This window comes from Myotis daubentonii, chromosome 3 (assembly GCF_963259705.1).
Source record: "Myotis daubentonii chromosome 3, mMyoDau2.1, whole genome shotgun sequence".
Classification (NCBI taxonomy): Eukaryota; Metazoa; Chordata; class Mammalia; order Chiroptera; family Vespertilionidae; genus Myotis; species Myotis daubentonii.
The window spans coordinates 80,651,630-80,678,039 of record NC_081842.1 but is presented as its reverse complement, the minus strand read 5'-3'; the positions used below and the strand labels follow the sequence as shown (position 1 = coordinate 80,678,039).

At 40.7% G+C, this 26,410-nt stretch overlaps 1 protein-coding gene across 2 annotated transcripts in view; it reads right to left on the bottom strand.

The window, feature by feature from the left end:
- CMSS1 (cms1 ribosomal small subunit homolog) overlaps positions 1 to 26,410 on the bottom strand; it is a 418,346-nt gene that overhangs the window by 14,866 nt on the left and 377,070 nt on the right. For both annotated transcript variants that reach the window (XM_059687966.1, XM_059687967.1), the window contains exons 2-4: positions 22,903 to 22,991; positions 4,634 to 4,705; positions 2,507 to 2,636 (exon numbers count right to left, since the gene is read on the bottom strand). In XM_059687966.1, coding sequence (XP_059543949.1) covers positions 2,507 to 2,636; positions 4,634 to 4,705; positions 22,903 to 22,991 — 291 coding nt within the window. The remainder of the gene's footprint in view (positions 1 to 2,506; positions 2,637 to 4,633; positions 4,706 to 22,902; positions 22,992 to 26,410) is intronic.

The following is a 26,410-nucleotide window of genomic DNA, read 5'->3' as shown; positions in this document are numbered from 1 at the left end:
GGAGCAAACTACTACTAAATTAAATGACATTTATATTGTGACCCGGAATCATAACACATTATGTGAATAATGAACTTCAAAGATGTTGCCTCCTGTGCTGTTATAGAACCTTCGATGGTCTTTCAAACTAATTTCCAAGCCTGGATATGATCAGGCTCACCTGGAGAGCTTTGCAGAAGATACAGATTCCTGGGATGGACTTACTTTCTCATAGTGAGTCAGAATTCCCTGGGGTGAGCCTGGGAATTTGCTTTTTAAGTTGCAGCTAGCCTTCAGGCTTTAGCGCTGATCTAAACCACACTGCAGCTCTCAGGAGGACAGCAGGGTTAGCTCCAAGGGACTCCTGCCTCGAAACTAATTAAGTGCCCATGTGTCTGACATTAACAATGTACAGCACACCATGTTAATTGAAAAGACATGTTCCTGCCCTACAGACACAAACAACCTCAAATCAAAACCAAGTTACACACTTGGCAAACTAAATAGGAAAATATTTGATTATTTACAGCCACTTTATGTTTACATCCCTTCCTGAGCCTGCACCAAACAACCCATGGCATGTCCCTCCTCTCACCTAGCACACACTTCCTCTCTGTCCTTGGTCTCATCAGTGTAGTGACGGGCCTTTTCTCTAAACCCTTCCTATGATGTCTTCAATCACTGGGAATCAGAATGGCCTAATTTCTTAACTGAAAATGAAAACCTGCTCTTTTTGCCCATAATAGTATTTTTAACATATTTACATTTTTTTTCTTCCTCCCTAAACCAACACATGCCCACATATTCTTGCTTACCTATATTACTGAACTCTAATACAACAGTAATATAATGTAAACTCACTACAGAACTCAAATGACTCCTTAAAGGCTTCTTCTGACCTTGGACTCTCTACTGTTCTAGCAAATTAAGGTTTTTGATGTTCTGTGAAGTTACAGGGTAGCAATGGTCCCATTATCTCACTAGTCCTTCCAAAGTTGAAGGTATACTCTAACAAAAAAAGAGAAAGGAAAAATGACCACTGAGCCACAGTAAAACCACACTTCCAGTTAGACCTTGAAAAGAGGCTTTGTTATAACACTTGCTTCCTGAGAAAGGGCAGCCAGGACCCAGCTCTCCTCCAGAGGAACTGCTGTGCTGAGAAGAGTGCTGCTAACTGCTGTTGGAGCCGGGGGCCCAGTAAGTCAGAACTCCAGGTCTCGCTATGTGGACATGCACTCCTTCCATTCCCTAAAGGACACCCCTTTTGGAAAAGAAACGCACAGGGCACTCAGGTCTCCAACCCAATGTGCATTTTATAAAAAAAGCTTATCACAGAGGAATTATAAAAATTCAGGGAACAGTCTGTTTTTCAGCTTCTCAAGCCTCTAGAAAGCATGCAGTTGTAATGGAAAAAGGAAGTCAAACAACTCTTGACTTTTTCCAAAAGCAGCATTAGATAGCCCTTGTGGTCTATAAATAGCTCACCTCAGGCATGGCACCCAAACTGTTTGCGTTTTGAGTTTATGACAACATCTCTTTTCTTCAATCTCTGCCCAGGAGTTACAGGATGTATCATAAATTTAAAATTAATGAAAATAGGTTGTTTTAAAAAATTTGCAATATATTTTAACTTAATTATAAATTCTCTAAGAGTAGATTTCAAACAATAGTAGGGTGAAGAGTCACCTGGGTGATGATGTGTCAGCCTTGCTAACAATGCACAATTTTATCCCTATCTTTAGGTAGTTGGCTTGAAAAAGTTTGGGCCAGGACCCAACGACTATCCTAAAAACAAAACCATAATTAGAAATCCATGATAAGAGCAACAATAAAACTAAGCTGCTTATTAAAGCTAACATTCTTGTCTATAAAGGATGAATAAATTAGTGTTTCATGTCTATACTTTTAATTGTGTGGTTTCTCTTTATTTAACTTCTATCTTCCTTAGGGATTGTTACTCTTTGAAGAATCTGGTCAGAAAAAAATAAAAAGAAAAGCACCCAGCTGGTGTGGCTCAGTGCTTGAGCCATAGACCTATGAACAGGAGGTCACGGTTTGATTCCCAGTCAGGGCACATGCCAAGGTTGTGGGCTCAATAGCCAGTAGGGGGCATGCAGGAGGCAGTCATTCAATGATTGTCTCTCATTTATGTTTTTATCTCTCTCTCTCCCTTTCCTTTCCTCTCTGAAATCAATAAAAAAATTTTTTTAAAAAGCATACTCAACAACTAGCCTTTTGAAAAAAAAATACAATTAAAATCTTACTATTAGAATACCATGTAGCATCTTAATAAAGAAATCATCCACAAATTAAAATTACGAGGTTGAGGAAAGGAGCATTAGTGTGAGGAAAATATATTAATGTCTGGCTGAGACACCTTGCCATAATATAAAGATGAATGCGTTTTGCTCCTCCTCATCAGGAAAATTGCTAGCAATTAACAATGGATCCTTCTGAATGACTAACCTCAGAATAGTAAGAAATGTAAAAAAAAAAAAGGAAAAAAACCAAAGAAGCCTGGCTGTACCTGGTAGCTTCAGTTCTTCTAATTCAATCACTGAGCGACTGCTGCTGTAATAGTCCTTCATCAGTTTCTGCAGGTCTTCAGGTGTCCCAGGTTTTGGCTCTGATTTTGCAAGAATGTCAGTAATTTTCTTCTAAGACGAGAAGAAAGAAAAATAAAAAAAGGAGGAAAGACTTTAGAATGGCATTTGGCTTATGATGGGTTGATTCCTCTGGCATTTAAACTGCACATAGGCTTTGATGATAGCCAAGTATGAATGTGAGTACTAATAAACATACTTGAGAAAACATAATAGAATTTCTTGGGCACTGCTGCTTTGAAAAATGAATGGAGGATCTAAAACAGCGGTTCTCAACCTGTGGGTCACGACCCCTTTGGTGGTCGAACAACCCTTTCACAGGGGTCGCCTAAGACCATCCTGCATATCAGATATTTACATTACGATTCATAACAGTAGCAACATTACAGTTATGAAGTAGCAACGAAAATAATTTTATGGTTGGGTCACAACATGTGGAACTGTATTTAAAGGGCCAAAAAGTTCAGAACCACGGATAAAAGATTCCTTGTAACTCCTAGTTACAAAGACATCTAGGAGAAGTGACATTTTTACAGCAGTCTCTATAAGGGGATATAATTTTCTGTTAAGAGTCAAGAAATCTTGTTTCTGTGGAAGCTCTCCTTAAACTTGGGAGGACAGAATTTTGATAATTTCTTGCCTAACCTGGTTTTTCAGGCACTGACTCTCAGTTTGGATTTTGGGGATTAAGTAAAAGCTACAGGAGTAATGTGAGCATAGGACTCACTGCAAAGGGGGACTTTTAGACCCTCAATTCTCAAGTCCTGAGAGATGCAGTCTTGAAGTGGTCCTATGGAAAGCCGAACAGGAAATACTGTACAACACCTATTTTGATTTGGACCTATTTGTGTAGCATTTACCGAATGCCTGCAATGTACTAGGAACACACAATTGTTCCTTTAATTTTCATCATAAACTTCCCTTCTCATTTCCTTCTAATGTTTCACCAAAGATCTAGAAAGAGCTGTTCCTCACAACCTCCCAGCCCCCAGGTTTTTCCCCTCCTTCCACAATGTCCTCATTTCTATACCACTGCTGAGAATGGTCAAAGTTCTGTCAAGTGAATTAACTTTAAAAATATGTCATCGGTGGGCACATTTTAGCATGACCTCAGCCAAGGCTAAACTACCTAGCCAGAGTTCTGACCTTGAGCCCCCAAGAACTTAACACTTCTGAAGGCCATTAGTACACAAACTATCAAAGAGAAGTTAACGTTACTTCTTTAAGGACTTGCCAGACCTCAGCCAATTTGGCATCTCCTGTCTTCCTATTTGGCCATTTGCAAGCAAAGAAAACATATGCACACACACACTACAGTTTTCTAAAAGCTTGCTGTTAAGTAATTGGTTTGAGTCCATCTTCTCTCCTCTAATCCCAATCATATTTCCTCTGTTGACTTCAGCAAGACCCTTCTTGGCAGGGAGAGAATTACACTCCTGTTTTCACAACTGTGGTGGAAGGTCAAAGCTGACCACACTTTCTCCAAGTCTGAGCCATAAGAAAGTTTGTATAGGAGCAAGAGTCTTCCATATGCTCACAAGGCAAGTATTAAAATGGAAGGGGTGCCTTTTGCTTTAAATTATGGCTCCAAATGAGAGGTAGAAATGCCCTATACTGCTACCTTCATCTGTTTATTTTCTTTTCATTAATTCTCTACGATAAAAGGTTTTAAAAATTGAGATGGGTAAGAAAAAAAGATTGGTAAACTTCTTTCATTGAACAGAGCTGGAGGGGCCATAGGGCAGGAGAGCTCTGGGCCCCTTCTAGAATTAGAAACCCATGTCTGACTTCTAACCACAGTGAAAACACAGGGTGGGTAAGAAAGATGTTTAGTGTTTCACAAAACTGAAATAGGAATCAGGAGGATTTATTTTTAGCTCCAACAGAAACACTTATTACAAGTGACCTAAGGAAGTCACCAAACCCCACTGAATCTTACAATTTCTGCATCTCTAAAGATGTGATGATAATAATTGCCTCATCAAAGCACACTATACAAAAAGGTGATGTAACCCATGTAGGGCCACACCATTGTAAGGAATTAATATTACCTTTCTCCTCTTCCTGGTCTTGGTGGCATCTTCCTTTGTTTCCTTTGGTTGTACCAAGAAACATTCCGTAGGCTATAAGAAATACAAATGAGAAAACTTTCCTCTTAGCATGATGAAGCATCAACTAATGGTACCAATCCCAAAGAACCTACAGCCATAAATATATTCTTCAGAGCATCTTGGTAATATTCCACTAATAGACAGATGCAGGAATACCCACTGTAGGCTATTAGGCAGACTGGAAAATCTTTGAGCAAAGGTCAGAATATGTGAGTGCACATGTGTGCTTGGGGAGGTGGTGCAGGATCTTAAAGATTAAAGACAGTAGCCAGGTTTGTAAAATACAGGCAGAAATAGATGTGATGAAAATTTAGATGTAATAAGAATGTCTGACGGGTGAGACTTGTGTTTTCCATGAACTAGCAATGGGTGAACCTGTGTTTCCAAGTCACTAGTTAATTACTTTACTATTTTGTTACACCCTCCTTTTCTCAATAGGCGTAGAAATTCTGAAATAGGATATATTTACTTATATTTTTATAAAACCTGGAACAAACATCTCACCTATCTATAGTGACTACTAAATGAATGTTTCTGTTGATGGACTGAGAAGTCTTGGCATCAGGCATCTTGAGTAACTGATTTTGCCTGTTGCCTTGACCCCTGAATACCCTATAGAGTTTAGTGCTATTTTTACCCTGCCTTTTTTTTTAAATGTAGAAAAACAGGAAATTTGGACTATGTCTTTGATTTATAAAATAGAATGCCTCAGATTCCATATTTATTAATCATAAGCACAAATATAAAATGTTTCCTGTGCTGGGTCTTTTATGCAACATTTTCAAAAAAGTTACCAAGTAAGATATAAAATGTAAGTGAAAACTTACTCGGAGTTTTTCCTTGATTAAGTTTCCATTCCAACTAGAGCGTACTCAATTTAAACTAGTAAGCTACTAACTAAAGCAATCTTGTCTCCACTGGCTCTGTTTAAAATGATTACAGATGAAGCTTTCTATTACAGTTTACAGACAGTCTGCAGATTAAGAATGCCTATGGCCTGAAGCCAGAGAGAGAGAGAGAGAAAGATATAATGCTACATAATTTCTTCAAGACACGGAGCCAGGACCAGCAGTTTCTAGACACTGTTTCAGTTAGTAGAGAAGTAGATACGAAGGGCTCAAGATTAAAGTAACATGGAATCTTGAAATTTTAGCTTCTTCTCAGTTAAAACAAAAAACCTACGAAGAACAATTGCATCATAGCTAAAGAATAAAAAAGATATTATGACCTCTCTTATTTAGAAAGTTAAGCTGTTTTGTGGATGCAGATACATGCCAATTAGAAACTGGGCCAAGGCCACTAATGTGTCACAGAAGCTGCCAGATGGTCATAAGAGTCCAATTACACACCAGGCCAAGATTCAGCTCAAGCTCCTAAGGCAAAGGCCCAGATATGATTAGCAGATCCCTTAAGGCATTCTGCAGTATCTTGTCACCAGTATCAAGGTTTTGGGGAAGCAGATGTAGAAACCTGTTCCATTTTCTTATTTAGCAAATGAGGGTGCTCTTTAAGAATACATTCAATGTGCTGGGTTGTATTTTTATGCTAGGTTTACAAAGCCAATCAGCTCAACATGACACAAATCTGGAAATGAGCTCAGTTATAAGCATATAGACTCTGGAAAAAAAATGTAAGTCTGAATCATGCATTGGAAAAAAGAAACATGTTTTATGAATTGCTTTAGTCAAGATACAGAATCAGTTTTACATGTTAGGTTCAAATTCTTAGATCATTCTAAAGAAGATGCAGTATATTTGTTTTCTGGGAGCAGTCACCTTAGCTGGTTCAGGTAGGGTACAAACAAAGAAGCCAAGTTTATTGGGTCAATTTCCAGAGTGGTGAGATGGCTTTATGAGGAAATACGAATCCCTAGTATTGAAAATTCCTAAACTTAGCTGTCTTATGAATGCTGACGCTTACCCTCAGACTAGGTAAGAAGATGTGGAAGACTTAGGCCAGGCTAAACTAACCACTTCTGGAAACCAATTCGAACAGTATATATGTCTTTGATAGTTGATAAGTAACACCATTATATGACTTTATAAGAAATATAATGATTTTAAATATGTAGCAAAAGATGTAGTATAAATATGTATTTAGAAGAATCACACTTCCCAAAAATATATGAAAGAGTTAAAGCTTTTAAGTGAAGTAATTGGGTGCGTATAATCAATTCTTTAAAGTGCAAAACTTACATTCTTTAATAATAATTCTTCTGGTTAAACATAGCAAAACAATGGCAAAATGCCAATATACTGAAAATAAAGAAAAGTGAAAAGGTACAAACCTATAAGAACCAATGAGAGAGGTTAACAGTAGTGGAGAGATTTCAACAACTTTTTGTAAAATAGAAAGTGATTAAAACTGCATGGAAGTGATTTAGCAGAGAAAGAAAGCTAGCACCTGGGTTTCTGGAGAGGTGGAAGCTAATAACAAGTGAGTCTGTTGGACCTGTTGGCCTCTGAAAAGGTTTAGTAGGTGGAGGTAGAAGGTACTATAGAGAATGAAGGGTTTAAAAGAAAGAGATTGTTTGAAAGTTTATGTTTAGAAAGATTAGCCTCCCTCACACCCTCCATTGAGCTGTATCTCCTGCCCAGGCAGGCAAGCAACCCTCTTATTACTGCCTCCTCTCATCTGCTTTCCCTGGCAACAGACTGGAGGTTTATTATCTGGAGAGGACCAGAGGACCAAGAAGTCTGACACAGGGGAGACAGGACAGAGGTGGAGGCTCATTTCCTTTTCCTGTCCCTCTTTCAGGATGTTTCAAGCCAGGCTTATATATTACCAGCAGGAAACCACTAAATTCTTCTCTGGAAAAATGAAATGGCCTAAGAGAAATGCCACAAAAAGTGACATTTGGGGGTACCATATTAAAAATCTAGTTTGTCATCCTACCCCTACCATGAAGTCCACTAATCAACAAGCCTTACTATGTAGAAAAATTTCCTAGCAACTGTTTAATGTATCTCTCTTTACTATGAATAGACAGCTAAAGTTCATCAGACAACTAAGTACCGTCTCCAACATAAGAGCAAATAACGACAAAAAGAGGATCCTGAGGAAAGAGGTATATTTCTTGAAAATAATTACAATTAATAAAAAAAAGATGCCATAAAAATATAATCAGAAAACATTTGAACATTAAAACAAATTAAAGAGTTGAAATAAGAATGAAGGAGAAAGGCTTAAAGATAAATCTCCCAGAAAGAATTTAAAAGTGGTAAGAAAATTAGAGAATCAGGTCAAGAGATTCAACATTCCAGTAAAAGGAATTGCAGAAAAAGGGGTCATATAAAATATGAAGATGGAGTGATGAAAAACTGCCCAGAACTGAAGGAAACTTTCTAGGACATGAAACTCAACATTGAAATCCCATTAGGTACAGAGTACAACAAATAAGGAAAATAGTCACCCCATATAGCATCACTGTGAAATTGGAGAAAATTATGGACAACAAAAAGATTCTAAAAAATTTCAAAGTGAAAAACAATAACATTCAAAATAAAGGGCCAGAAAAAAGAATGGCTTCAAATCTTGAATAGCATTACTGGATGCTAGAACTCATTGGAACAGTGCCTTCAAAATTATGAGGAAAACATATTTAAAAACTAGATTTTTATACCCATCCAAACTATCAATAAAGAGTAAATTTAGGTCTTAATAAATTTACTTTCTACCTACAGATATTGAAGGTGTACCCCAGGAAAATAAAGGTTTAATAAACCACGACCAAGGAAGATATGGAATTCAGCAAAGAGGGAGAATAATCCAGAAAAGTGTTGAAGGGGCAGTAAAGAAAAGTCTCAATTGTTCAACAGGCCTAGGGAATAGCCAATTCAGAGTGGAATAGGAGCATGGAGGTCTGCAGAAAAGAACAATAACTGATCTGTTTGAACATATGAAAAATATTATTCATGAGCATGTGGAAAAGATGTTGGAATGTATAAAAATAATTAAAAATACGAACACAGAGAAACCAAGATGGCGGCATAGGTAAACACCGGAGTTTGCTGCCTCGAACAACCACTTCAAAAATACAACTAAAAGACAGAACGGACATCATGCAGAACCACAGGAAGGCTGGCTGAGGGGAAATCCTACAACTAGAAGGAAAGAGAAATGCATACCGAGACTCAGAGGAGGTGCAGTGCGGAAGTAAAATACTAAGGTGCGGAGGTGCATGCGGAGAGGGCTGGCTGAGGGCACGGTTGTCGTTTTCAATCGGGAGGGAGTCTCAGGCTCTGAGCTCCAGTTCCGGGTGAGTCTCTAGGGACCCAGACTCATATGGGAGAAGCGGGACTGTCTGGCATCGGTCGGAACTCGAGGGCAGCTTTCTCTCCGAGGGGCTTGCAGCGATTACTGGGACATTGAGAAGCAGAGCCTCTGAGGGTAGGACTGAGAGCAGCCATAACTGCTAGCCCCGCCCTGTTGATCCCAAGGGACCTGCCCCGCCCAAGCCCTGCAGGGAGGCTTTTGCTGGATAGCCTCAGGCAAAGGCTAGATTAGCACCTCCGTAGAGATCCAGGAGCCAGGAAACCCAGAGGTCACAGTAGGACCATCCAGTTTGCAGCTCCATGAACCATAAAGGACACACTCAGGGGGCAGACTCAGTGAGCACCAAAGCCCCATTGAAGCAAGTCTTGCCCCAGAGGTGTGTCTCCAGCACAGAAGTTCTCCCACTGCAGACACAGCTGATTCTCACAGCCAATTGGCCTGGAGGCCAATTCCTCCCAGTGATACCTACAACAATCAAGGCTTAACTACAACAAGACTGTGCACAAAGCCCACAAGGGGGTGCACCAAGCATGTCCTCCTCAGGTAATTGGGGAGGCTGAACCAATGGGCCCTAGAGGACACTCAGCACAGAAAACCACTTTATCAACACAGGGAAGCATAAAAAATGCGGAGACAAAGAAACAGGTCACAAATGACAGAAATGGAGGAAAGCAATCTACTGGATATAGAGTTCAAAACCACACTTTTTAGGTTTTTCAAGAATTTTCTAGAAACTGCCGATAAACTTATTGAGATCTACACGAAATCTAATAAGACCCTCAAGGTTGTGATAAAGGACCAACTAGAAATTAAGCATACACTGACTGAAATAAAGAATATTATACAGACTCCCAATAGCAGACTAGAGGATTGCAAGAATCAAGTAAACAATTTGAAATACGAAGAAGCAAAAAACACCCAAGCAGAAAAGCAAAATGAAAAAAAAAAAATCCAAAAATACGAAGATAGTGTAAGGAGCCTCTGGGACGGCCTCAAGCGTATCAACATCCGAATTATAGGGGTGCCAGAAGAAGAGAGAAAGCAAGATATTGAAAACCTATTTGAAGAAATAATGACAGAAAACTTCCCCTACCTGGTGAAAGAAATAGACTTACAGGTCCAGGAAGCGCAGAGAACCCCAAACAAAAGGAATCCAAAGAGGACTACACCAAGACACATCATAATTAAAATGCTGAGAGCAAAAGACAAAGAGAGAATCTTAAAAGCAGCAAGAGAAAGAAACTCAGTTACCTACAAGGGAGTACCCATACGACTGTCAGCTGATTTCTCAACAGAAACTATGCAGGCCAGAAGGGAGTGGCAAGAACTATTCAAAGTGATGAATGCCAAGAACCTACAACCAAGATGACTTTATCCAGCAAAGCTATCATTCAGAACTGAAGGTCAGATGAAGAGCTTCACAGATAAGAAAAAGCTAAAGGAGTTCATCACCACCAAACAAGTATTATATGAAATGCTGAAAGGTATCCTTTAAGAAGAGGAAGAAGAAAAAAAAGGTAAAGATACAAATTATGAACAACAAATACACATCTATCAACAAGTGAATTTGAAAATCCAGTAAATAAATAATCTGATGAACAGAATGAACTGGTGAATATAACAGAATCAGGGGCATAGAAAGGGAGTGGACTGGCTATTCTTGGGGGGGAAAGGGGTGAGGGGGATGCGGGGAGAGACTGGACAAAAATCATGCACCTATGGATGAGGACAGTGGGTGGGGAGTGAGGGCGGAGGGTGGGGTGGGAACTGGGTGGAGGGGAGTTATGGGGGGAAAAAAGAGGAACAAATGTAATAATCTGAACAATAAAGATTTAATAAAAAAAATAAAATAAAATAAATAAAAATACGAACACAGCAAGCTAGACAAAGGGAGATGTGCAGTAATTTTATTGATGTCATGAAAATAAAGACTTGTATAAGAAAGGAGGAATGATTACAGCTTCTCTTTTTCTCAGGATTGAACAGTATTTCCATGGTCATAATAATGAAAGAATGACACCCATTTTATCCACAATATGATATTGTGTTGGCAGGGGATGTGGCAATTGGAGGTGGATTAGAGGAGAAAAGGGAGAGTTATGTTCTCATATGCTACCTTGAGAAGTTAACATATCATGTCAGAAATGGATAAATCAAGAAACAGCAGTAAAAACTGTAAGGTAGCAAATAAGAAAAACAACTAAAAGTTGAGGATGACTGCTTCTGAGGAAAAGTTAGGGTAATAGTAGGAAAAGGGATTGCTGTTTTTTCATTCAAAATTTTAATAGCGTTTGAATATTACAGTGGGGCCTTGACTTACGAGTGTCCTGACTAATGAGTTTTTTGAGATACGAGCCGTCTCTCGGCCGATTTTTTGCTTTGAGTTGCAAGCTAAAATTCGGGTTACGAGCCAGCTTCAGATACCCCACCGCTAGTTGGCGCAACGAACGTCACAGTGAACGCCACACATCAGCCCAGCATCACGTGTCTCACTAGTTCACTTTTTGATTTGACATACGAGTAATTTGAGTTACGAGCTCCATCACGGAACAAATTAAACTCGTAAGTCAAGGACTCACTGTACTTTGTTAAAAAAATTTTAATTGCCATTTTATAACAAAAATGAGAATGTTCATTATAAAAAGAAAAACAATTTAGAAGTGGCTTTTAGTTTCTTTTGGGTTTAGTCAGAAGTTATTCAATACACACCATTAAAATATATTAAAAATTAAAAGATTAATAAACCCAAATGCTGATATAAAGCAACTAAAAGTCTCATATATGGGATGGTGGGAATGCAAATATGTTACAATCATTTTGGGGAAAAGCAGTTTTTATAAACCTAAACATAACTCAGCAATTCCATTCCTGGTATTTACTCAAGAGAAATAAAAATACATGTTCACAAAAAGACTTGTATATGAATGTTCATGACAGATTTATTCATAATAGCCCCAAATAAAAAATAGCCCCAAGTATCCATCAGAGAGGAATGGATAAACAAACTATGGTATCCTATATAATAAAAGGCTAATATGCAAATTGTCCCTATGGGCAGGAGGTAGACGTGCACGGACCGCCAAGGGGTGGTCCATGGAACATGGTGGGTGGCAGCAACATGGCACTGGCAGTGGTGGCAGTGGAGGCGCTGCTGGCCCTGATGGGCCCTGACAAGAGCGGGACCACAGTGGAATGGTGGAGCAGGTGAGTGGGCAGCGCCAGGCCAAGGTGGGTGTGAAGGGAAGCCCTGGCCAGCAGCCGGGGGAAGGGAGGTCCCGACTGGTAGCCGGCAGCTGCTAGGGACCCTACCTGTGCAGGAATTTTGTGCACTGAGCTTCTAGTATTCATATAATTGAATATTAGTCAGAAAATTTGTGAGGCAGACTGAATTGTGCCCCACTCCCAATTCATGTTAAAGTCCTAACATCCCTATATGACTGTATTTGTAGATAGCCTTTAAAGAGGTAATTAAATGAGGTCATAAGCATGAGGTCCTAATCCAATAAAACTGTGTCTTTGTATGAGGAGGAAGAGAAACCAGGGATGTGCTCACAGAGGAAAGACCATGTGAGAACACAGCAAGAAGCAAGACCATGTAATGACACAGCAAGGCAAGGAGAGACACCTTAGGAGAAACCAAACCTGCCAACACCTTGATCTTGGACCTCTAGCCTCCATAACTATGAGAAATAAAATTTCTGTTGTTTAAGCCACCCAGTCTGACTTATCCAAAGAGGACATACAAATGGCCAATAGACATATGAAAAGATGCTCAACATCACTAATCATCAGAGAAATGCAAATTAAAACCATAATGATGTGTCACCTCTCACCTTCAGAATGGCTATCATCAATAAATCAACAAACAACAAGTGCTGGCAAGGATGTGGAGGAAAGGGAACCCCTGTGCCCTGTTGGTGGGAATGCAGACTGGTACAGCCACTGTGGAAAACACTATGGGGTTTCCTTAAAAATTAAAAATGGAACTGCATTATGACATAGTGATTCCACTTCTGGGAATGTATCAGAAGAAACCCAAAACACCAATTTGAAAGAATATATACACCCCAATATGTTCATTGTAGTGTTGTTTACAATAGCCAAGATTTGGAAACAGCCCAAGTGCCCATCAGGTGAGTGGATAAAACAGCTATTGTAAATTTATACAATGGAATTTATACTACTCAGTAGTAAAAAGGAAGAAAATTTTACCTTTTGCGACATCATGGATGGACCTGGAGAATATTGTGCTAAGTGAAATAAGCCAGTGGGAGAAAGACAAATACCATAAGATTTTACTTATATGTGAAGTCTAATGAACAAAATTAACTAACCATTAAACAGAAACAGTCTCATAGATACAGAGAACAGACTGACAGCTGTCAGAGGGAAGAGGGGTTGAGGGACTGGGTGAAAAGGTAAAGGGATTAAGCAGCAACAACAAAAAATACCTCATAGAAACAGATAACAGTATGGTGGTAGCAAGAGAGAAAGTGGGGTGAGGGTGAGGTAGAAGAGGAAAAGGGAGGATAATGGTGATGGAAGGAGACTTGATGTGGAGTGGTGAACACAGTACAAAATACAGATGATGTATTATAGAATTGTATATCTGAATCTATATAATTTTTTTGGGGGGGTTAACTTTATTTATCTATTTTTGTTTTCTTTTAAAAAAAATATTCTTTATTGTTAAAAGTATTACTTATGTCCCCCTTTCACCCAATTGACTCCTTCCAGCCTGCCCCTGTCCCCCAACCCCTAGCCCAGGTCTTCAGCACCCCATTGTCTGTGTCCATGTGTTATGCACATATGCATACAAGGTCTTTGGTTGATTACCTCCCACCCTCCCCTGCCTTCCCTCTGATATTTTGCACTCTGTTCCCTGCTTTGAGTCTCTGGATCCACTCTTTTCATTAGTTTATTTTGTTACTTAGATTTCACATATGAGTGCAATCATGTGATACTTGTCTTTCTCTGATTGACTTATTTCATTTAGCATGATATTCTCTAGGTCCCTCCATGCTGTCTCAAAGGGTAAGAGAGTCTTCTTTTTTACTGCTGCACAGTATTCCATGATATAAATGTACCACAGCTTTTATATCTACTCATCTACTGATGGACACTTGGGCTGTTTCCAGATCTTAGCTACTGCAAATTGTGCTGCTATAAACATAGGGGTGTATACATTTTTCTGATTGGTGCTTTGGGTTTCTTAGGATCTATCCCTAGAAGTGGGATCACTGGGTCAAATGGCAGATCCATATTTATTTTTTTGAGGAAAATCCATAGTTTTCCATAATTCTGAACCTATATTATTTTATTAATCAATGTCACCCAATAAGTTCAATTAAAAAAAAGCCACCCAGATTGTTATTTTGTTATGGCAGCCCTGGCAGAATAATGTACTCAGCAATACAAAAAAAGAGAGCCACTACACATCAACATGATGAATCTAAATAACACTGTGCTGAATAAAAGAGGCCTTGAACAAAGAACATACACTGTATGTTCATGTTCAGAAAATTCTAGAATAGGCAAAACTAATTGAGGGGGAGAACGTCAGAACAGCCTCTGGGTCACAGAGTGTGGAACGGTGATCGACTGGGAGGTGGCATGAAAGGGAATAGAGTGATGGTAACGTTCTTTATCCTGTAGGGGTCTGTGTAAAGGTATTACATGAATTTGACTATTTTACTAGTTATTGAATGGTAAATTTGACATTTGTGCATTTTATTGTGTGCTAACTTTATCTTGAAAAGACAGAAAGAATCTTTAAATGTTGGACTTTTGTTAATGATATGCATGATGAAGTGTCTGGGGGAGTGTACCGACTTTTCAAATTACTTTGAAATGTGACAAAAATAAGATGATTGATGGACAGACAGTGTGTCCCAACACATTATTCATAAAATTTTGAACTCTGAGGACACTGAGGGTAAGGATTTGTAGAAAGTGAGGAAAGTCTCACTGAATACTGAAGGAGAAAGAATCTTTGTTATGTAGTGATAGTAAGTTTAGCAATACTGTTATCTTCAGTTGCATGAAAAGTAGAACATGTATCAAATGCCATGGGTTAAATAGTAAAGAAGATCCATATATTGTTGAAGGTGTCACCTGATTTCTTGTGACTTAGAGTAAAATGAAAAGGAGGGAGTGTGGTGGAAAGAGGGACTATGAAAGAAGTCCAGGGTATGGCTGCAAATCCATTTGTTAAGACCTCAGACCCCAGAGTACCATTTAGTCACATAAGAGCTCTATAAAGAATTGAAAGATTTGCCTCACAGATTTTCTCAAACCTGTTTGAGGAAGCTTAAGGGGTATTGCTCCTCAATTGCCTTGGCAGGGAGCCAAGGCAGGAAAGAGTTTATCTGGAAATGATCTGTGGTTGTGCCAGTGACAATGTTGTGAGGCAACCCAGTGGGAGGCTCACACAGTGAGGGATCGAGGCCTGCCAACAAGGGGGTTGAGCCCCCAAACCCCTGCCCACAACTTGACTGCATTTGGTGAGATGTGTAGAGCCAGAGGGACCGAACTAAGTCATGCCTGTGAGAGAACAGGAACTATGAGGTAAAGAATTTTTATGGATCCAGAGACAGAGAAGCATCGATCAGACCATCAAACCTCAGAGGGAGGGCTGGGGAGGGTAGGGAAAGGGGGAGAGATCAATCAAAGGACTTGTATGCATGCAAGTAAGCATAATCAATGGACACAGACACTAGGGGAGTGAGGGCACGAGCGAGGGTGTGTGTGTGGGGTAATGGGGGGGGGGAAAGGACACATATGTAATACCTTAATAAATAAAGAAAAAAAAGAATTTTTATGTTTTAAGCTACTAACTTTTGGGTCAATTTGTTATACCACACTAGATGAATATAAAGAGAATTGAGACACTATCATGGCAAGGTAGAAGGTAAATAGGAGAGTGAAGAGGACATAGTCTTTTCACTTAAAATCATCAAGAGTAATCTTAAAGATAAAGAGTGGGAGAGATAGGAAATGATCAATGCTGAAATAAGAAAAGAGTAAGAAAATACAATAGTAGAGAAAGGTGAGTAAGGAGGGAAAGGGATAAGTACTCTTGCTGAAGATTCCTTTATGAACCAAGGAGGTAAGCAAAAGCTGGCTTAAGAAAAAGAACTCCGGTGTGGCCTCTGATGGGGAGAGGATGGATCATGGAACCACTGAAAGCCTACTGACATCATGGAGGCATCAATGAAAAGTCACGAAATCCCTCCGAAGAGATTATATTCCTTAAGGGAACCATAATTACAAAGTCACCAGGGCTGGCTCTGAAATCACTGAGGTTGAGGAGGGAAGAGGGTGATGCAATCTCTAGGAGTAGGGGAATTCATCATTTACTTTGGAAGCAATATCTGGGGGAAAAAAGAACTGTTGGCAAATCTTTATACTTACATTATTAAGGAGGCCAAGGATGATTAGATGTGAAATGGTTTCTAGAGATGATGTAGTTGCATGGGTAAAAAAGTTTTACAAAGTTATAAATCTGGGGCTTGAAATACTGTACAGACGAGAGGCTTGGACTCAGTAATAGAAGTGAGGCTAGCTGTGGCGCAGCAGGGAACACTACCTAACTTGACAGACACTCTCACCTGGTGAAACGAAAGCCTAAGTATACATTATAGCTGACAGCATAATGCCAGGCAGTTCCTTATGCAAGCATAAAAAATCCTAAAAACATAAAGAACAGCCTGGCCAGGTGTAGCTCAGTGGTTGAGCTATCGACCTATGAACCAAAGTGGTTGAGCTGTCGACCTATTAACCAGCTATTGACCTTTGATTCCTGGTCAGGGCATATGACTGGGTTACAGGCTCAATCCCCAGTAGGGGGAGTGCAGGAGGCAGTTGATCAATGATCAATGATTCTCTCTCATCATTAATGTTTCTATCTCTCTCTCCCTCTCTGAAATAAATAAAAAATATATTTAAAAACAAAACAAAACAAAAACCATAAAGAACAGCGAAGTGACTAAGCTAATTTTAAAAATTAAAAATTTGCCGAAACCGGTTTGGCTCAGTGGATAGAGCGTCGGCCTGCGGACTGAAGGGTCCCAGGTTCAATTCCGGTCAAGGGCATGTACCTGGGTTGCGGGCACATCCCCAGTAGGGGGTGTGCAGGAGGCAGCTGATCGATGTTTCTCTCTCATCGATGTTTCTAACTCTCTATCTCTCTCCCTTCCTCTCTGTAAAAAATCAATAAAAATATATTAAAAAAAAATTAAAAATTTATATAAAGCATAAAAATAATTTCTTTTTTTATTCAGGAAAAAATATAATTACTATTAGAGGATAAATATCCAGTCATATCTACCAAATGAGTCAATTGCCTAGCACTGTGCTAGGTACTGTAGCGAACACAAAAAGCCCTGGTCCCCAAGGAGCTTATTAACTAGTTTGGAGACTCAAGCTCTTTGTGCATAAACAACCAGAGGAAGATTCAAGAAAGGACAGTCTGCCTGACAAGAAGGTCATCCTTGGTGTGATGATGAGTCAGGGGGAGAAGAGCAGCTGGAGAGAGGTTAGGGAGCCCACAGAGGATCCAGAGGGCAGTCAGGTGGGGTGGGGGAAGAGAGAGTCCAGCTCTGTTCAGATGGGGAAACCTTCAAGGAGGGGATTAGAGGAGGGACACTGGACATCCAGGGTCCAAAAGACTTCAGCAGGCAGCAGGGTCAGGGAGCTGATGACTTACACTCTGGGACCCAAAGGGTTGAGATGGAAAGAGTGGTAAGAAAAACTGGAATACTGCTATATTCACCCAATCCTTCATTTCACAAATAATGAGTGGCAATTAGGGGCATGATTCTATACCAGGTGTGTGGAGATAAACTCTGTCCTCCAGGTGTGCAGCCTGGTGGGGGAGACCAGGGAGCTAGACGGATAACACTCAAAAGGCAGTGGGGCCCAGGAGAGTCCCGTGTAAATTCTGTGGACAGGGAAATAAGAGGCTTGGAGGAAGGGCTTAGGGCATTTGTCTACCTAGGACTTGAATTCTGTAAAGCAATTTGATAGTAAAAGAAATTAAAGTAGGAGGGAGATGGATAAAATGGGCCATAAAATCATAATTTTTTTTCTTAGCAAAAAACAGCAATGGCATGTGATCAACAAAGCACATGAAGACGTGGTGAATACAGTGTTTCCAAGCTGAAAGAGGAAACACAGGTGAAAAGAGAAGTGGAAATAGATCTTCAGCACCTGCTCACCCCACCCAAGTGGCCATGACCCCCAGAACCCATCTCTCTGAGTCTCAGGTAATTTGTCAAATGGGATACCTTGTATTTCAAAGGGCAGCTGTGAGGATTGTGTGAGTCACAGTGCCTTGCGCACTGCCTGTGTTACATGCTCAATAAAAGGCCTTTGTTGTTGTTGAAACCTGGGTCGTGGAAAGAGGTGAATGCTCACAGAAATGAAGAATGTATTTAACTTTCTCCTCTCCCATTTCCCCCTCTTCTTCCTATGGTTCCCTGTCCTTTCTCTAACATGATGGTTGTGGGAAAAGAAGAGCCAAGGCACTAAAAACAGGAAATTTAGCAATGCAGATGGCCCCACCAAGGAAAAGACAGGAAAAATGCAGGCTTGGGCAAGTTTATTAATGCAAATTACTTTCAATGATGAGAAAATATGAGCAGCAAGCAAGAAAAATATCAAGGCAGAAAGTAAGGAAAAAGGAAGCCAATTGGCTATGAAGAAGCTATTAAGAACCGAGTTCTGCAGGTAGGTCAAAGAAGGCATGACTATGGTGTGGTCAGTGTAATAAGTTAAGGTAAAATCAAACCACACCTTGGTGAAATAAATTGAAAGCTAAGGCTGTTAACCTATAGGCCTTTGAAAGGATGGTTAAAACTAGAACTGATATAGGGCCTTTGAGCAAAATATTTAATGGCTGAGGAGAAAACCAAGATGACTATATATAAGATATCTTTCTGCCTTCCTCTTTCCACAGAGTAAGAATAATGAACAAAATAAAAGAGATTTGAAGTATGTATTTCACTATAATTAACACTTCAGTGTTTACTCTTTTTGTCAACCATTATTGAAAGTGCTTTACAAGTATTAGTCATTTAGTACCCATTGCAACTTTTTGAGGAAAACACAATTACTATCATCATTTTACCAATAAGGAGACAGATGCCCAGAGAGTTTAACTTGTTTAAGGTCTCGCAGTTTATAGGTAGTCACTATGCCAATAAGCTCCACAAACTGGTCACAAAATTTGGGTAGAGTGACCCTCCATTGGAAAGACTTTAGGGCCACTTACAATAAGACTACAACCCATTATTACAAAGACTAGGGGCCCGGTGCACGAAATTCGTGCACTGGGTGTGTGTGTGGGGGAGTGTCCCTCAGCCCAGCCTGCCCCCTCTCACATACTGGGAGACCCTCAGGCGTTGACCCCCATCACCCTCCAATCGTATGATTGGCCCCTTGCCCAGGCCTGACGCCTCTGGCTGAGGCATCCGGCCCGGGCAGCGGGGACCCGCAGCTGCAGCGGCCCCACGACTGTGGGCTCCGCTTTAGGCCCAGGCAAGGGACCCCTAGCTCCTGGGACTGCCAGCTTCGACCGTGCCCAGCTCCCATCGCTGGCTCCACCCCTACTTCCTGTTATCACTGGCCAGGGCAGCAAAGGCGCCTGATTCTCCGATCATGGCTGGGGGGCAGGGCAAAGGCGGCCCCAGGGCTGCCTTTGCCCTGCCCCCCAGCTCTTAGCTCCCCCCTGGGTTTCTGATCACTGTCAGTGGCAGGGGGCTTCTTCCTGCTTTCCCTTTCGCCTCCCTGCATTGTGCCTACATATGCAAATTAACCGCCATCTTGTTGGCAGTTAACCGCCATCTTGTTGGCAGTTAACTGCCAATCTTAGTTGGCAGTTAATTTGCATATAGCCCTGATTAGCCAATGAAAAGGGTATCGCCGTACGCCAATTACCATTTTTCTCTTTTATTAGTGTTGATGATAAATATGGACTGACACTAGATAGTCCTTTAAAAATCAGACATAGGGAGTTTCCAGTCAAGGGAGGCATAGGTAAATGTGGTACTAAAATCCTCCCACAACCACATCAAAACTGCAACCAAACTACAGAACAACCATAATTCAGAACCCCTTGAAATCTAGCTGAACGGAAGTCCTATGGAACTAAGGATATAAAGAAGAAGCCACTGAGACTGGTAGGAGAGGCAGAGATGCCAACAGGCTGGTCCTACACCTATGTGAGGCGGTTAAAAATATTTTAGTTGCAGAGGTCCCCCAGAGAAGCCAGGGGTCCTAGCCCCACACCAGAACCCCCGGACCAGGAAAAAGATATTTCATGAAAATGGAAACAAACAAACAAAGCTAAGGTAGCAATACTAATACCAGACAAAATAGACTTTAAACCAAAGGTTATAACAAGAGACAAATAAGGACCTAGCAACTCTACTTCTAGGTAGAGTTATCCAAAGAAACCCAAAATACTAAATTGAAAAGATATATACATCCATATATTTATTGCAGCATTATTCATTATTTACAATAGCCAGGATATGGAAGCAACCTAACTGTCCACCAATAGATGACTGGATAAAAAAGAAGGGGTGCATAAATACAATGGCCTGGGGCAGGGAGGTGGGGTGGGCTAGAAGGGGTCAATGAGGGGGGGGGGACATGTATAATACTTTCACAATAAAGATTAAACACACACACACACACACACTGAGGTATCACCTCACGCCTGTCAAAGTGGCTATCATCGATAAATCAACCAACAAATGCTGGCAATGAAGTGGAGAAAAGAGAACCCTCATGTACTGTTTTTGGGCATGCAGACTGGTGCAGCCATTCTGGAAAACAGTATGGAGTTTCCTCAAAAAATTAAAAATGAATCTGCCTTTTGACCCAGGGATTCCACTTCTGGGAATATATACTATTAATCCCAAAATACCAATCAGAAAGAATATATGCACCCCTATGTTTGCAGCAGCATTGTTTACAAGAGCCAAGATCTGGAAAGACCCCAAGTGCCCCTCAGTAGATGAATGGAGAAAAAAGCTGTGGTGCATTTGTACAATGGAATTCTACTTGGCCATAAAAAAAGAAAAAAGAAAATGTTACCTTTGTGACAGCATGGATGGACCTGGAGATTATAATGCTAAGTGAAATAAGCCAGTCAGAGAAAGACAAATACCATATGATCTCACTTATAAGTGGAATCTAATGAAAAATAATTAAACTGACAAAATAGAAACAGAGGCATGGATACATGGAACAGACTAGCAGCTGTCAGAGGAGAGGAATGTTAAGAGTATTGGATGAAAGAAGGTGAAGGGATTAAGCCCTCCTCTCCCCCAAATGTATATATAACACAAAAAGTAGTGATAACCAGAGGGAAAGGGAGTATGGATAGGAAGAGGTGGGCAAAGCGGGAAGAATGGGGATGGAAAGGGGCTTTCTGTGGGGCAAAGGGGGCATGATGCAGTGTGCAGATGATGTTTTATTGAGTTGTACCCTTGAAACCTGTATGACTTTGTGAAGCAATGTCACCCCAATAAATTCAATTAAAAGAAAAGAAGTGGTACATATATACAATGGAATGATTCAGCCATAAAAAAGAATGGATTAAAAAAAAAAGAGTGGAATGAAATTTTGCCATCTGCAACAACATGCATGGTAGAGCGTATTGTGCTGAGTGAAATTAAGTCAGACAGAGAAACACAAATGCCATATGACCTTCCCTTACATGTAGAATCCGAAAAACAAAATAAATGAACAAGCAGAACAGAAACAGACTCATAGATACAGAAAATATTTTATGGTTGCCAGATGAGGAGGATGCTGGGGGACTGGGTGGAAAAGGTGAAGGGATTAAGAAGTATGGCCCTGGCTGGTGTTGCTCAGTGATTAGAGTGTTGGACTTCTCACGGAAGTCTTGGGTTTGATTCCCGGTGAAGGCCACATACCTGAGTTGCAGGTCTCAAACCCTACTCCTGATTGGGGTGGGTGTGGGAGGCAACCAATCCAAGTGTCTCTGTCATATCGATGTTTCTCTCTCCTCTCTCTTCCCTTCCACGCTCTAAAAAATCAGTTGAAAACCATCCTCGCTCCTTGGATGAGGATTAAAAAAAAAAAGTAGTACAAATTGGTAGTTACAGAATAGTCATGGGATGTAAAGTACAGCATAGGAAATATTAATATTCTAATAACTATATATGATATCAGATGGATAATAGATTTATTGGGGTGATCACTTTATAAGCTATATAAATGTTAAAATGGGGCTGTACACCCCAAATATGATATTATATGTCAGCTGTAATTTAAAAAAATTAAAAACAAAATAAAATTTTCAAAAAACAACAACACACATGATAATCAATCAGGTTTGAGGGACACATAATATGAAAAAGCTGCAAATGGATGTGAGTTGACAGTGTGAAGATTACAAAAAGAAACAAAAGGTCATAGGCCCAGGAAACAAAGTTTATCAAATGTCCACTGAGTTTATCAAATGTCTACTCTGAAGGCAGCAAACACTGTGATAAGAATTCATACAACAGACCATAATGCTGGGTAACATCTGGCCCTGGAGCCTGCTGGCAGCATAGCATGGTGCTGCAATCATGTGTTGGTGGGGGGTAAGCTTGAATATCTTAATGAAATCTGTCTCCTTTTAGGAAATTTACCTAAAACAAAAGACTGGAAAATGTAACACAGAAATCTACATTACCATTATTGTAAAATACATTTATATATAAAAAAATATTAGGGGGAAAAATAGGCCTTGCTTGTTGATAATTAATGAAGCATGGCTCTTTCCAAGCAGAGAAGGTAAAAGCTTCCCTGAAATCTGGCCAACAGCTGCTGCTAGGGCACAGGGAACACTGTACAGGGTAGAGGAGAATGACTGCAGAATCCAACAGCTGTGACTTTCCCATAGTGACTGTCACCTGTTTGGTTTTCTTCGACAGGACAGGAACTGGAGCTGTCTCCTGGTGCATCATTTCTACGTCTCCCCCTCCTTCACCATCTGATGCTTCTGAAAAATATAAAGTTTAAAAATCAGAAAAGCCTCAGACCCTCCCCCCAATTGCTATCACTGCTAGTACAATCTTGGTATATGACCTTTCTAGAAGGATCTATCCCTTGATTTAGCAATTCCACCTCTAGGAAGATGCAGTTAAGGAAATGACCCAAAATGAAGCTGGAGATTTCAGCACCAAGATGGCAGTCTTATTTATAAAGCTGCAACACTGAAGATTATCCAGATGTCTAACATTAGAGGATGTTTAATGATGGAACACACACTCAGAGTGATTTTTACAGATATTACTTTCCTCATGTTTAGATTTAAAAAAGCTAATGCTACTTAGAGGAGATTATAGGTTATGAGAAATTCTTATTTTGAATTTTTAAAATATTTCAATAATGGAAAAGATAAATTCTTACTCTAAGTATCAGGAAAAATAAAAGTTTTAACGCTTTTCCTGTTTATAAAGTTCTCTTGAAGAAGCATGGCAACCCTAAGTTTCTTACCTTCCTTAATGCCATACAGCCTTCCAGATTATAGCAGTTGCTTTATAGAGACATTTGGAAACTTTGAAAGGTTTTTCTCATTCCCTTTGAGTTTCCCTATATATCTCAGTCAGCTCAAAATATGAATTTATGAGCAAACCTTGGTCGGAATTCAGATTTAGGTCCAAATTAACCCATCTGGTAGTACAAGCATTTAAAGTTTGCATACCATAATGATTAATTTTGTGTCAACTTGATTGAGCCACAATGTGAATACGTATTTGGTTAAACATTATTCTGGGTATTTCTATGAGGGTGTTTCTCAATCAAGTAATATTTGATTGGGTATACTGAATAAAACAGATTGCCCTCCCTAATGTGGGTGGTCTCAGATATCCAACCAGATGAAGGACTGGAATAGGCTAGCCCATCTCTGAGTAAGAGAATATTATCTGCCTTTGGACTTGAACAGAACATGGGCTCTTCCTGCATCTGGAGCATGTCAGATCCTAGACTGGAACTAAACCATAGGCTCTCCTGGTCTCCAGCTTGCCAGTTCATCTTGCAGATACTGAGACTTGTCAGCCTCCATAATTGCATGAGCCAAAACCTTACTTTATATCTATATCTATCTATATATATAGATATACTAGAGGCCCGGTGCACAAAAATTTGAGCACTCGGGAGGGAGAGGGGGTCCCTCAGCCCGGCCTGTGCCCTCTTGCAGTCTGGGACCCCTCGGGAGATAACGACCTGCTGGCTTAGGCCTGCTCCCGGGTGGCAGAGGGCAGGCCCAATCCCTAGGTGCAGCCCCTGGTCGGGCTCAGAGCAGGGCCGATTGGGGGGTTGGGGCGCCGCCCCCTGTCACACTCAAGGCAGGGTCGATAGGGAAGTTGCGGCGCCACCCCCTGTCACGCACAGAGCAGGGCCCATCAGGGGGTTGAGGAGCTCCCCGCTGTCACGCACAGAGTAGGGCCAATAGGGGAGTTGGGGCACCGCTCCCTGTCACGCACAGAGCAGGGCAGATCAGGGGGTTGGGGCGCTGCCCCCTGTCACACTGATCCTGGTGCCGGGAGGCATATTACCCTTTTACTATATAGAATAGAGGCCTGGTGCACGGGTGGGAGGTGGCTGGTTTGCCCTGAAGGGTGTCCTGGATTAGAGTGGGGGTCCCGCTAGGGTGCCTGGCCAGCCTGGGTGAGGGGATGATGGCTGTTTGCAGCTGGTCACACCCCCTTTAGGGTGGGAGTCCCCACTGGGGTGCCTGGCCAGTCTGGCTGAGGGGCTGAGGACCGTTTTCAGGCTGACGGGTGACTGAAGCTCCCAACCGCTCCTTTTTTTCTTTTTCTTTTTTTCATTCTGGGCCAGCTTTAGCTCTGAGGCCTCGGCTGCTGAAAACAGGTTTCTGGCCTTTGTTTACCGTCTGTATTTGATACAATGTTGCAGTCCAGCTGGCTGAAGCCTGGCTGAGTAAAGCAGGTTTCTGGGGTTTTGTTTAGCTTCTATATTTGCAACATAGCTGCTTAGAGTTGCAGCTGAGAGGCCGGCAAGTCAGGTGGGGAACGTTGGAGTCCTCCGTCACTGAAGCAAGCAAGCCTCATGTTAGTTTCAAGCTGCCTGGCTGCCGGCCGCCATCTTGGCTGACAGTTAATTTGCATATCGCCCTGATTAGCCAATGGGAAGGGTAGCGGTCGTACACCAATTACCATGTTTCTCTTTTATTAGATAGGATGTGTGTGTGTGTGTGTGTGTATTGGTTCTGTTTTTTCTGGAGAACCCTGATTTATACACATACTTTCAACTGTGTAGCATGAAAAAGAATTCTACCCAAAAAATTAAAAACAAAATAAAATTTTCAAAAAAAAATTCACACATGGTAATCAATCAGGTTTGAGGGACCCACAATGTGAAAAAGCTGCAAATGGATGTGAGTGAGCAGTGGGCAGATAGTGAATTAACAGGGAATTTTCAATGAGTGATTAAATTGGTATTAAAAGTATTTATAGAAGTTTTCCCTTTGGGGAGAAAGTATTAGTAATCATATTTTTCCTTATTCCTCCTGCTAAGTACAGCTAAAAATCCAGAGCCTTATATATGAAACAAACGTAAGAAGTCTCTGAAAGGTAGAGAGAAGAAGGCAGACTGGCGAGGGATTCTGGCGCCCAATGAATAACATAAAGGTGAGCTCCTTGGGTTTTCTTTTTGCCTCATTATCTCAGACTTGGATCTTAAGAAGCATCAACCTGAAATTGCCAGTTTAGGACCAGATGAAAAAGGCCCCAATAAGTATCTTCTCTATTCAACAAAATAACCAGAAAAAGGGGCAGCCTAGTAAGACTGGAAACTTTTAGACTCCAGCCAGCACCACACAAAACTGGCCTCGTCCCCTCCAGTGAAGGCTGAGTGCGGAGCCTAGGTTTTCACCCTTGCAAGGCTGTAATGAGACTCTCTAACTCCTCCTCCACTGCCTACCAAGTGGGAATGGACCCCCGAAGGGATTTACATCCCTGAAGAGTGGTAACAAACCCGTGTTCCCTCCTCTCATTACCACCACCACTGCTGGAGTATTAATGGAGACCACATGGTGAGCCTGGACTTCCACCTCCTCCTGGCAGTAATGAAATGCACCTCTCACTCCCCACTAGGATATTATCAGAGTCCTAGTAAAGTCAGGACTTCTCATACTGGCCAATGGTAACAAGATAACATCCACACTAATAGTTTTAGCAACCACTAAAAAAGCTTTAGAAAGATACACTCAAAAACAGAAAGAATAAATAAAATAAAATTGTAAATATGTTCAAGTAACTCACAGGAAATTAGGAAAGAGAAAATAGAGAAACAAAACACAGCAAACAAACAGAAAAAAATGAATAAAATAATATGGTAGATTTAAACCCCAACATATCTATAATTATAATGATGTAAATGGTCTAATAACCA